Raw genomic sequence first — 14,053 nt, 5'->3', positions numbered from 1 at the left:
CTCTGGTCCTCTTCCCCTCACAGCTGCCTCCCCAACTCCATCTCAGTGTCGCCTCTAGGAGACACAGCTTATTGTCTGACACTCAGCGACACAGCTTTCGTGAGATGAGTACTCACTGGAATGGTAGGTCTTTAAATCCTTCCACTTTTAACCCTTCTGTAAAATTCTGTTTAGGTTTTTCTCTTAGTGGATTTTACTAGTTCTTATCTAATCAGACCATCTCTGTCTTTTAAGTGGACCATTTATCACAACTACCCACATACTTGGGATTTCTACTAGTTCTTCCTATTCTGAGGCTCTTTGCCGTCTTTTTGGTCAATCCTATTTTTATTCCAGTTTGTTTGTCTGTCTCCATTTGTAAATTTAGGACTCAATCACTCCATTTTTAATTTTGTGATAGCTGCTCGGGAAATTATAACCTGCATATTTTTCCAAGTCTCAAGTTAACCATAATTTTTTTTTAATTTTTTAACCATAATTTTTAATCTTCCTGATGGACAAGGTAACAACTCTAGAACATTTTCACTCCAATCCCTCCTCTCTGTATAAATTGCTACTGTCATATATTTTAATCCTATTCTATTTTTAAATTCCCAAAGTCCTCATTATTCCCAGTCCTTAGCGCCCCCTGAGGTCAGCGGGAGCATTTGGATCTAACAACACACTCTCCACCCTCTGGCCCGCATCGCCTCCAACTGTCCGTCTAGGAGTGTTTTCCTTCTACCTAAAGTACACCCTTTAAAGTTCTTTCACTGGGTCTACTGGGGGCCAAATTCTATTTTTGTTTTACAGTATCTTTATTTCAACCCTGAAAATACTGAAAGATCCCTTCTTCACACATATTATTTTTTTTAAGATTTATTTATTCATGAGAGACAGAGAGAGAGGCAGAGACACAGGCAGACAGAGAAGCAGGCTCCATGCAAGGGGCCTGATGTGGGACTCGAACCTGGGAATCACACCTTGAGCCAAAGGCAGGCGCTCAACCGCTGAGCCACCCAGGCGTCCCCACACATAACATTCTAAGATGGTAGTGATTTTTCTTTCACCACATTGTGATGGTGGATTCGCTGTCACCTGGCTTCCCCATTACCACGCAGAAGTCCCCTCTCTGCATGCTGCCCTCTGGCTGCGCTGAGGGTCTCTTGGTCTGTGGGGTGGTTGCGCCCCCACCTCCCATCTTTAACTTCACCTGGGGTTTCTTGGGCTTCCTGAATGGGTGGACTCAATCCCACCCTCAGTTCAGGAAAGCCCTCAGTCACTGTTCCTTTGGGTGCCTCCATCCCATCTCTGAGGACTCTCTTCACAGAGCTCCACTTACACTTCTATGTCTCTGGGCTGCACTCGGCTTATCTTTCTCTGACCTATCTTCCAGTTCACTTATTTCTTCAGCTATATCAATTTTGTTTATTAAATTTATTGAGTTCTAAACTGTTATTATGAAATAGGACTTATAGGTAGTAACATACATACAATATGTGTGCATGTTTAATCATAAGGCAAATGCCAATTATCCAAATCAAGAATTAAAGCCAAACCCAAAGGTCCCCGATCTTCCTCCTCCACCTGGAACGCTCCCTGCATCCTACACAGATGGTTACAAAGAAGAGGCAGGCTTTGTAGGATGAAGAAAGAGAGGATCAGCTGGAAGGTGACCATGAACACGGCAGGCAAAGGTGCCACATGTTTCTCCTTGTCCCCACAGCCTGACATCAGTCCTTGAGGCTCAACTATGACAAGAAGAGGCAAAGGGCCCCTGCGTCCCCACAGAAAGAGATCTCAGTCTCACAAATTCTAGGCTGGCAAATGCTTCATTCCCAGCGTGTGGGAGAGATGGTCCCACTGTCACACTCAGACGTCAGCTTCAGTCTGAGTGTCGGTCCTAAGTCAACCGAGTACCTCCTCTCACTGCTTTACTGCTCTCATGCTGACGTTGACAATGGCGCTCCGCGGTCTTACTGTGACACATCTACACGGCCATTTCTTTTCATTCGTCCAGCTTAAGGTTCTCCACCATCATCCTTTCGAATATTGGCTCTTCCCTATCCTTTCCTCTAAATATCTGGAAATCCAATAAGAAATTTCTTAGAATGCAGCACCTGAGTGGCTCAGTCAGTTAAGCGTCTGCCTTCAGTTCAGGTCATGATCTTAGGGTCCTGGGACCGAGTCCCAGTCCCTCATTGGGCTCTCCTCAGTGGAGAGCCTGCTTCTCCCTATGTCCCTCCCCCACCACCCCTCACTCATGCTCTCTTCTTCACTCTTTCTCTCAAATAAATAAAATCTTTAAAAAAGAAAGAAAGAAAAAAAAAGAAAGAAAGAAAGAAAGAGAGAGAGAGAAAAGGAAAGAAAATAAAAGAGAAAAGAAAAGAAAAGAAAGAAAAGAAGAAAAGAAAGAAAAGAGAAAGAAAAGAAAAGAAAGAAAAGAAAAAAGAAAAGAAAAGAAAAGAAAAGAAATGAAATGAAATGAAATGAAATGAAATGAAATGAAATGAAATGAAATGAAATGAAATCTAGGCCTCCTCTCTCCCTTCCATGTCTCCTATACTTGTCCTCTGTATTTTATCTTCCTTTGTCTTTGTGTGGCTTTCTGGATAACAGCTTCGGACCTATTTCTACTCCCCCAATGCTCCTTTTAGCTGTGGTTCATCCACTTTTTCCGCCCAGCCACCAAATTTTATATCTACGGTTATCTTATCTTTCACTACCAGAAGTTCTGTTCTGTATTTCTTCAAAAAATTTTTTTGCTTATTTCATATTTATATATGAAGTCCATTCTTTGATTTCTCCGAACATACTAAAACAGAGATTCTAGATCTGACAGTTGCAGGATTTCACATATTTGGATATCTGATTGTACTGGATGTTGTTTCTACTCGTTTGCAGTTCTCATTCTTTATCTCTGCATGTGTTTTCAATATTTTGTGAGTATGGCCTGATTTTACTTGGCACTTGATCTGTGGAAATTTTTTAAGGTCTGGGTTGCAAACGTATTCCTCTACAGAAGGGCACACTTAGCCCAGCCCCAGTTTTAAGCAAATCTTAGCCTAAGACTTTCCAGACCACACAGGAAGCATTATTTCAGGCACAGATTTGCATAAATACTGACTTATAATTACAATTTTGTCCTCTATTCACCCAGCAGCAGTAGTGGAATTAGGTAGGTTTCCTTATGCCCTTCTGGGATGCAAGTTTATATTTGTAACCTATCCTCACATGAGGGTTTAGGTGTCTCAACTTTATATATCCTGATCTTCTATTAGCTTCCTCCACCTTAGGCAGGTCCTCTAGGTTTTATCCCCTGTCTCCTTCACTCCAAATAGCCAACCAGACTGAAACACAAATTCACCAGGATTTAGCCACTATTTTCGAGGCAAAAGCTGGCTTTATAGAATGCTCACCTCTCTGGATTCCATCTCCATTTCATGTTGGCTTCTAGGGGAGTACTTACTGTCTTGCCAGTTCTCTAGTGAAGGAAAATGCATGTATACATTTTACCTTCTATCAGTCATTTCATTTTTTTCCATGGAAGTGCTATTCATGAAAACAGTCTACCATGTCACCCAAAGAAGCAGTGTCCACTCACTATAATGCATCATCTCCAAGAGTAAAGAAAATTCAGCCCCACAAATAAGCTGAATCTTTCAAATTTAGTTAAAATATTTAATCTTTTATATTTAAAGTGGTACCTTGTGATCCTTTTCATCTCAAATGAACTATTAGACTGATATTTCACAGTTAAAGGAACAAAAACAAAAGACAAAAAAAGAACTCTCCTGCTTCCAGTTTTTCTAGTCATTTAGCTTTTTCGACAGAGAATCTTCAAATCGGTTACGGTCCACCCAATAACCTTATCACAAATGGGGACTGTTTTAGGTTCAGAGTATGAATATATAGTTTGTAAAACAACCAATCATTCTTTCGAATAAACCTGGAGATTATCTCAGCCCCCTACTCAGGGATCGTTAACTAAACACAGCACAGAAAAGCCCCCGACCATCCAGGAGATACTTTGTCATTCTTGTTGGAGCTGTTGCACTGATTCTTTTTTTTAATTGTGGTTAAAAAACAAAACTGAAAAACCACCCCCCAGATAACATAAACTTTTCCATCTTAATCATTTTTACGTGTGCAGTTCAGTAGTGTTGAGTATATGCAGTGTTGTGCAACACATCTCTAAACCTTTTTCATCTTATAAAACTGAAACTTACACTCACTGAACACGTCCCCATTCCCTCTCCCCTCTGCCACACAAATTCTTACAACTACACTGTGTCCATGACAGACTTAGGCAGGAAAGCTATCATACCAAAATCTGCTAATTTTTCAGGATCAAATTTAACTCCTATTTCCACAATTCCTGAGAAAATGAGGTTTATTCATTTAGAGTCAGACAGTCCGAGTGAATAATTTTGGTCATTCCTAAATCGGATGCCAGAATCAAAGACCTTTCCAGCAGAGACAGACATTAAGAGTTCATACTCTAACACTCGTTTTGCAGTTCATAAAACAAATGAGTCCCATTCATATGCTACAGTTGAGACACAATGGAGCTCGTACAAAGATCTCTTTAAAAAAAAGATTTCATTTCTGGGGTGCCTGGGTGGCGCAGTCAGTTGAGTAGCCAACTCTTGGTTTCAGCTCAGGTCGTGATCGCAGGGTCCTGAGATGGAGCCCCATGTCCAGCTCCACACTCAGTGGGGAGTCTGCTTGAGATTCCCCCTGCCTTTGCTCCTCCCACTCGTGCACACTCTCTCTCAAAAATAAATAAATCTTTTAAAAAGATTTTCTTCTAGCTCTAAAACATGATCACTTTCCAATGAAAGATATTAATATTCAAAATTAACATTTATTATTTCCAAATCTGAAATATATTGCATATAATATATGTTTATCTGGTTTTAATTTGTTATATTTCTATTTTCAATACAATATTATTTCCTTTATTCTGAAATATATCCTACATAGAGGTTAGAGTCTTCTCAAAATAACTTTTTGACTGATGATTAACTCCATTAAATTCTATACAGACAAACTCTACCAATTCCTCTTCCCTATATATCTGTTGACATGATTAGCTCTCCTGAGCTTATGCCCTCTCTTTTATCATTCCAAATTTCACAGTTTCATATGAGGGGGAAAAAAACTACTTACCTCTGTATAACATTTATACTTAGGTCCATTCCACCAAACCAGGACAGGAATTCAAGGTATGGAATGGCCCCAGAGCTGGTGAGGGGGATCTACATTCGAACAAGAAGAATGATGGCCAGTTAGAGGATTCAGATCCAAGTAGTAGACAGCACAGGAGCTTTCATGATGGAAGACAGGATACTATTACTGAGATGGTCATTCTAGTAAACACAACCACTTCCCCCAGGTGTCTGAGTTGACATGCATCCCCAGTAAACCAGGTACAAAAACACCTAAATGCCAGAATGCCAGTTTGTGCTCAATTAAAAGTCAACAAGTTATCTATAAAATTTTCTGAAATCTAGTTCTATCTACAAACTAAGGTTGGTAGAAATATATTCTAATATACATTTTATATATGTATATGTATTTATATATGCATACATCACATATATTTTTTCCCCAAGAGGCTTAAGGCCATGACATAATTTTACCCTCTGAATGGCATTTGAACTTTCTGTACGTTATATACTTTCAAGGTAGAAAACAGCCATTTTTTAATTGAAAATTCTATAAAGGACATTACTAGATCCAGTAGGTCAAAATGGGCTATAGATTAAGGAATTATCTCAAAAAAAAAGAATTAGGGATCCCTGGGTGGTGCAGCGGTTTGGCGCCTGCCTTTGGCCCAGGGCGGGATCCTGGAGACCCGGGATGGAGTCCCACGTCGGGCTCCCGGTTCATGGAGCCTGTTTCTCCCTCTGCCTGTGTCTCTGCCTCTCTCTCTCTCTCTCTCTGTGACTATCATAAATAAAAAATAAAATAAAAAATAATTATCTCAATGTTTAATTTACTAATGTTGATAATGGTACTGTGATTATGTAAGAGAATAGATCTTATTCTCAGGGAATACACACTAAAGTATTTGGAAGTAAATAACCACAATATAAGCAATTGCCTCTCAAACAGTTCAGAAAAAAATTATGTATACACTACATACCCTGTAAACTGTTTGCAGATCCACACATACCCCACATGGATAATGAAAGATCACAGAAGCAAATGAGGTTAAATGCTCACAACAGGCAAATCTGGGTTAAGTGTATGTGGGTATTGTATGTATGTACCATATGCGTACTATTTGTACTGTTCTTATACATTTTCTGGAGGTTTGAAATTATTTCTTTTTTTCAGACTTATTTATTTGAGAAAGAGAGAGAGAGCATGAGCATGAGAGGCAAAGGGCAAGGGAGAGAGAATCTCAAGCTGACTCCACACTGGGTGTGAAGCCTGATATGGGGCTCAATCTCATGACCCTGAGATCAGGACCTGAGCCCAACCAAGAGTCTGATGCTCACTAAGACACCCAGGCGCCCCTGAAATTACTTCTAAATAAAAAGTCAAAAATTTTTAAAAGTGAAAATAATTATTTCCCAAAAAAAGGATTATGAAACTAAAGTTAAAACATATAATCAATACAGATGTATTTTATTAAGCTTCATGCAAATACACAAAGTACAATTTCCCATACAGCTGAATGGCTCCCATGTCTATATAATCAAGTGTGATGTTCACTTAGCCCTTAAAATTCAGCCTCAAAGCCGGGCATGGTTATCTCCGGGCTCCCCAAAGGAAAAATTTCTTTTTACTACTAAAACACATATAACTAGGAAATGGGACCAGAGGGAGAGCAGCTCACAGGGTGGGCCTTCGTGAAGCCTTGTCCTGGAAAGGACATTCATGATTTCTATTTCAGATGTAATTTTGGGTAGACACCTCAAAGTCTCCCTAGCCTTACAGCAGAAGGGCAAGAACGGGGTATGTGTGTTGCTCCAAGACTAGATGCCCTCATGGTTTTGGTAGTTAAGAGTTTGTGAGGAGGGAAAGAAACATACAGAGCTCATACTCAGGAGATGAGCACAAGCTCCACTCTTGATGTTTTACATGATGAGTTAACTCATCTAGTCCCAAAACCAGGTCCTCAGGCTGTGGTCGTCTCCACATTTCGAGGAGCAGAGATGCGACCTCCCTGCATGGCACTACCATCATATGCCTCCAGAGCCCATGTTCCTCTCCCTACACTAACCACAAAAAAGAAAAAAGAGAGAGGAAATCCATCAACCTATTGAAGCTTGTCACATTTCATATTATTACTTGTGGTCTAATAAAAATTCTAATGTGGTAGATACATATTTGCAAAGTTCAGTCTCCAAAGCTAGTAACCCCTTTAAACAACTCACAAATCTTGTCTAAAAGGAGAAGCAGGGGACGCCTGGGTAGCTCAGCAGTTGAGCATCTGCCTTTGGCTCAGGGTGTGATCCCAGGGTCCTGGGATCAAGTGCCAAATGGGGCTTCCTGCATGGAGCCTTCTCCCTCTGCCTATGTCTCTGCCTCTCTCCCTCTCTCTCTCTCTCTCTTTCTCTGTCTCTCTCATGAATAAATAAATAAAATCTTTTAAAAGGCTCTGCCTGTTTAAGAATCATAATCATCCAAAGATGAATCGCTAAAAGTAAATTCTTAGAGTGGGGTACAGGAGGGTAGTGTTTAAATCCACGTCCATCGTGTTGATGAGTGTCTTCAAAGACGTCTCTTTCCCCAACCCAGCACAACCACTAGGACCAGAACAGAACTATGTTTTTCTTCTCCGGAATCTCTTTGCCAATTCATCCTCTTTTATAAAATTTTTGTTAATTTTTAGAGACTGAGGACACAGCTTTTTAAAAAATTCACATTACCATGAATGGAAACTAAGGTACAAGACAGATTATTGTAAGCAATGCCTCATTGTTCATGCCCTGATCAATCATCACAACACTCTGACGTTCAAACATACTCAACATGGTTCTTAAAATAAAATTAAGGCTAAAGCAAATTCACTCTAACTGGAAAATTCTTTTCTAATTTTAAGTGTGAAATTCCCATGAAGTGTTCTACAAGTTTTATGTTTCCAGTTAGGCTTACATTCACCATTGGAAAGGGATTTGTTGGTAAAAGATATTGAAAACTCACACACACTCTGAATTCCAGCTACTGGAAAGAGAAATCCTCCCCTTCACTCACTGTGAACTTGGCCTTCTGAAAATGCACCACATTTCAGCCTCCTTGGTTTACACGTGGGTCACGGAAGCTTGAGGTTCTAGAAAACCTATGCTTAGTATTTCAGATAGACTACCAGGACTTGTTTTTTTTTAGTCTTTGAAGCGCTACAGTTCTCAGTGACTTCTTTTAAAAACAGATGTAGCTTTTAAAAACGGATACACATTTCACATTTTCTGTACTTTTCCCCTTCCTGCATAGTTGATTAGCTTGGGAAGGTTGTCAAAATTTTAAATTAACATTAGATCATGAATATAGGGAGACATTAGCAGGAAAAATATCTTAACTCTCCATTTGGTATAAATAAAGTATCAGTTAAATCAAGCTTATAAGGAAACTGATGCAATGTTTGCATGGACAAATGTTCTTTACAAGCAAGAGAACATTACCAGTTACACTCATCATCAGGGACATGCAAATCAAAACCACAGTGAGATACCACCTTGCACTTGTCAGAATGGCTAAAGTCAACAACACAAGAAACAACAGGTGCTGGTGAGGATGCAGAGAAAGGGGAACCTTCATGAACTGTTGGTGGGAATGCAAACTGGTGCAGCCAGTGTGGAAACAGTATGGAGGTTCCTCAAAAAGTTAAATATAGAGCTGCCCCATGAGCCAGCAATTGCACTACTAGGTATTTACCCAAAGGATACAAAAATTATTTATTGAAGGGATACATGTACCTCGATGTTTACAGCAGCATTATCTACCAAATTATGGAAACAGCCTAAGTATCCGTCTATTGATGAATGGATAAAGAAGATGTGGCATATATACACAATGGAATAATACTCAGCCATTAAAAAGAATGAAATCTTGCCATTTGCACCAACATGGATGGATCTAGAAGGTATAATGCTAAGCAAAGTAGGTCAGTCAGAGAAAGACAAATACCATGATTTCATTCATGTGGAATTTAAGGAAAAAAACAAATAAGCAAAGGGGGAAAAGAGAGAGAGAAAGACAAACCAAGAAACTGACTCTTAACTATAGAGAACATACTGATGGCCACCAGAGGAGAGGTGTCTGGGGTGATGGATAAAATAGGTGATGGGGACAAAGGAGAACACTTGTGAGGAGCACTGGGTGTTGCCTGTAAGTGATGAATCACTACATTGTACACCTGAGACTAAGATTACACTGTATGTTAACTAACTGGAATTTAAATAAAAACTTAAAAAGAGAGAGAAAGAACATTACCACATGACATAGCAATTCCACTCCTAGGTATGTACCTTAGAGAAGTGAAAGTATACACCCACACAAAAATTTGTGTATGAATTTTCATCACAACCTTGTTCACAAAAGCCAAAAAGTGGAAACAACCCAAAGGTCCATCAACTCATGATAAAAAACACAAAAAGTTGTCTATGCATATACTGGAGTGTGATTCAGCCATGAAAAGGAATGAAGCACTGGTTCATGCTACAACATGGATGAACTTTGAACACAAGATGCTAAATGAAAGAAGCCAGACACAAAAGATTATGTATTGAATTATTCCATTTATATGAAATGTCCAGAAGAGGCAGATCTTTTGTGACAGAAAAGTATATTAATGGTTATCAGGGACTAGAGGAAGGGGAAAAGGGGAGTGACTACTAATGAATATGGGGTTTCTTTCTGGGGTGATGAAAATGTTCTGGAACTAGACAGTAGTAATGGTTACCCAACCCTGGATACACAGAAAACCAGTAACTTGCAAATTTTTAAATGGTGAATTTTATTACATATAAGTTCTATCTTAATAAAGTTCCAATAAAAATGTAGATACAGTAAAAAAAAGTGACATGTGAAATCATTAGTATGTATTATTTGTGAAATTTTTAAGTGAATAAATGGGAAACTTTTTTAAAAAAAGGAGAAAAGCTCATCTTTCTTCCCTTCTTTCCTGTCCCCTCTCTAATAAGTCCTAAAGTCTGATGGGGAAGAGAAAAACAGTGTCTGCCACGTTGAGGGAAGCCATAGGAGTCCAGAGTGGGATGTAACCCAAGTGGAGGGAAGAGAGCATCCACATGGCAGGGTGGGGCACTGGGGATGGGAGATGGTCTTATACCAGGGAAACTGATCAAATAAATAAATATACTAAGAATAACAGAAGCCAAGTGTCTCATCTGAAAAGGTAATTACAAATCTGAACAGCAAGGGCAGCCCGGGTGGCTCAGCGGTTTAGCGCAGCCTGCAGCCCAAGGCGTGATCCTGGAGACCCGGGATCGAGTCCTGCATCGGGCTCCGTGCATGGAGCCTGCTTCTCTCTCTGCCTGTGCCTCTGCCTCTCTCTCTGTGTGTCTCTCATGATTAAATAAATAAAATCTTTAAAAACAAAAGCAAAACAAAACAAAACAAAAAAAATATGAACAGCAAGAAAGCTGGAAAGAACCCTGAGGTATAGGATTAGGATTGGCAGTACTGGTGTGAACTCATGGTTTTCAATATAGGGAGAGGTTGATATAGAAATAAATGTATATGTAAATGTATATCTGTATGTGTGTGGGTACGCATGTGTCCCCTGGAGCTCTGCCCACTGTGAGACCTGGGGTGTCATTCCAGTGATAATGGGCAGCCCCAGTGCCCAGACCCTGGATTCTGAATATCTTTTCATTTAAAGGAACCAGAATTTTCTGGAGAAATGGAGGATTTCAGGACCAAAGCAAGGAAAGTAGAGATGAGTTTAGAATATCTTATATCATAGAGCAAGTGCTCAAAGAATGACGGAGGCATGTCAAAAGCACACAGAAACCAGCTTGAAGGGGCTCCTAGTAGCCAAATTACAGACAATTTAAAAATCAAAATGCAAAATGAACATAATGTATCACAACCACTCGATAAAACATGCAACCTTGAGTCCCTGCAAATATAAAAATAATAAATGAATGAATTGAAAGTCTAGTAAGGAATGAGATACAGTTTCAAAGTTTCTCCACAAAACGCTTATTAATTACAAAGTGGATGAAGAGTCTCTTACCATGAGAAAGCCTGACAGATTCCACTTTAATCAAGTGATCGAAGTAAACAGCAGCAAAGGGACAAACTAGGATCCCGTGCGATCGTAAAACACAATGAGAATACAGCATTTCTGTGATACTCCCGCCAAAGATGCAAGCCTAGACCTAGTCATCAGGAAAACATCAGATAAACTCAGATGGGGGACATGCTGCCCTCTGCAATCTTCAGAGTGGAGGGTCAGGAAAACTAAGGCTGAGAATTGTTTTGAAGTGAAAGACACTTGGAATTCACGTTCTGACCTGGATCATACGAGACAGGCATGGAATGACCGGCCCAACCAGGCAGGGGCCCGGGGCTGAGATGGTAGTAGTGAGTTCATGTTAATATCTGTATTTTGATGGTCAGACTGTAGTTATGCAGAACACTATCCTCTTTGAGAGACACGTACACTGAAATATTTGGGGTGATGAAACCACTTACTCCATAATGGTTCAGGAAAAAAACTCCTTCCCACTAAACATCCAACTTCTCTGTAACTTTGTGGTTGCTTTTTAAAAATGATGAAGTAGGGGATCCCTGGGTGGCTCAGCGGTTTGGCGCCTGCCTTTGGCGCAGGGCGCAATCCTGGAGCCCCGGGATCAAGTCCCGCGTCGGGCTCCTGGCTTGGAGCCTGCCTCTCCCTCTGCCTGTGTCTCTGCCTCTCTCTCTATGTCTATCATAAATAAATAAAATCTTAAAAAAAATAAGAAGAAAATAAAAATGATGAAGCAGAAGTTGTGGTAGAGACGGCTCATAACAGACCAACCTCCCACAGAAAACAAAGTGGATGAAGAGTCTCTTACCATGAGACAGAAAACCACCATAAATTCTGGCAAACACAAAAAAATTTATAACTATCTAAAGACCTTGGAGAGTAAACAGAAACAGGAAGACTTTGGAGAAATTCAAAACACAGAAAAAGGGACGAGTATTGAGGGAGTTTCCTATTCATAATAGCTTTAAGCCTGAGAACAAGCCACACTGTCTCTCTGGCCTGAAGAACTGGCATGCTGAACCCAAAGCAACCACAACCACTAAAAATGTGAGGGAAATCTCAAACAGGAGAGACAGAGGAGACCCACTTTCTGTGTATAAATTCTGTCCAAGTTTCCAGCTGATGCCCAAAGCTGGCGTGTGCAGGTCAGACTCAAAGAGAAAAGAGACCCACTTAAAGATAAAAGAGCCAAACTGAGATGCAAGCAACTGCTCACTGCAGGTGAGACAGAGTTTGCAGGTTAATTCCTGCCAGAGCAGAAGCATCAACAGTCTTCAGAGGAAGGTAAGAGGATCCAGTCTCCACAGCACCGTGTTCACAATGTTTATTCCCTGTACTGTCTAATGTGCAGCCACAGCCACATGTGAATGTCAAGCACTTGAAACGTGGCTAGGGCAACTGATGAACTGAATTTATTTTAGTCATTGTTAATTAATTTAAATTTTAAAATTAATTCAGTGATTAGAAAACCTTTAAGTATGTTTGTAGTGACCAGGTATCTGAATCTACTGTTTCATGAAATCTAAATAGACATCAAGTATTTCCAATGGAAATTTAGTGTGTGAACTGAAGTCAGCTGTAAGTATAAAGTATACATCAGGTTTAAAGACTTAGTACACAGAAAAGAATGCAAAATAACTTATTGTCAATTTTTAATAGTGATAACACATTGAAATGAGATAATATTTTAGACATATTAGTTAAATAAAAATATTATTCAAATTAATTCTTTTTAACTTTTTTCATGTGGCTACTGGAAAGCTTAAAATCAAACATGAGCGTCACATTATATATTTTTTTATGATTTTATTTTTAAGTAATCTCTACAACCAACATGGGGCTCAAATTCACAACCCCAAGATCAAGAGTCACACATTCCACTCACTGAGCCAGCCAGGTGCTCCTAACATTATATTTCCATTAGACAGCACTGGTCTAAGATATAATCCAAATATACTCTAATATGAAGAACCAGAATAATGTGACTCTTGCCTGTCAAGAGTAAAAAAAAGAAAAAAAGAATCAATGCAACCCAACCCTGAGACAACCCAGATATTAGAATTATCATTCAAGGACTTTAAAGCAGCTATTTTAACTATGCTTAATGAGTTAAAAGAAACACACTCATAATTGAAGAAAAAAATAGGAAATAGATAAACATGAACTATAAAAAATATAAATAGAAACTATAAAAAAGAACCAAATGGAAATTCTAGAACTGAAAAATACTATATCTAATATTAAATATTCACTGAATGAGCTTAATGGCAGAACAGAGACATGAAGAAGGGGTCACTGAACTTTGAAGACAGATCAATAGATATTATCCAATCTTAAAAATAGAAATAAAAGACTGAAAAAATGAAAAGAGCCTTGGGATGAGCCTTGGGACAATACTGAAATGTCTCAGGGAGGATGAAGTAAAATATATATATTTAAAAATAATGGCTACAAGCCTCAAATTCAGTGAAAAAAGAAAATTAAAGGAAGAGAAACCCTTGAAATGGCACCATGGTATGCTCAAGAAGAAACAACAAATAGACCTACAAATATTTTTTTCCTAAATCTGTGAAAGGAAGGAGAGCCAGTCCCTGAGGTGGCCTGGAATTCAGGAATATCTGAAATTCCCTGGGCTGTTTGTTTTCCTGCCACATAATTCCCCTGTGGTAGAAGTAAGCAAAGTGGGTTGGGTTGACGTAGTCAACAAATTCTAGAAGGAAACAGACTTTTAAATATTATGGAATGCTCTGATTAAGAAGTATTGAGTAAACACATGTGTATTTCTGTGTGTGTGTGTGTGTGTCTGTGTGTGCATGTATATTAGTTAGTGGGTTACTGGGTTGAAGG

The 14,053-nt window shown here is 39.3% G+C and overlaps 1 protein-coding gene across 7 annotated transcripts in view; it reads right to left on the bottom strand.

Annotated features, from left to right (window-relative positions):
• Positions 1 to 14,053, bottom strand: part of EFCAB6 (EF-hand calcium binding domain 6) — a 234,292-nt gene that overhangs the window by 191,442 nt on the left and 28,797 nt on the right. For 5 of the 7 annotated variants that reach the window (XM_049115749.1, XM_035721765.2, XM_035721766.2 and 2 more), the window contains one exon: positions 5,152 to 5,240. The exons of 1 other annotated variant lie outside the window; for it this stretch is intronic. In XM_049115749.1, the coding sequence (XP_048971706.1) occupies positions 5,152 to 5,240 (89 nt within the window). Of the gene's footprint in view, positions 1 to 5,151; positions 5,241 to 14,053 lie in introns of those variants that run through there. One more of the 7 variants, XM_049115750.1, reaches the window with a different exon arrangement.

This window comes from Canis lupus, chromosome 10, assembly GCF_003254725.2.
Source record: "Canis lupus dingo isolate Sandy chromosome 10, ASM325472v2, whole genome shotgun sequence".
In the NCBI taxonomy this organism is placed as follows: domain Eukaryota; kingdom Metazoa; phylum Chordata; class Mammalia; order Carnivora; family Canidae; genus Canis; species Canis lupus.
Note: the sequence above shows the minus strand (reverse complement) of the source record. Positions and strands in the feature narration are given on the sequence as shown.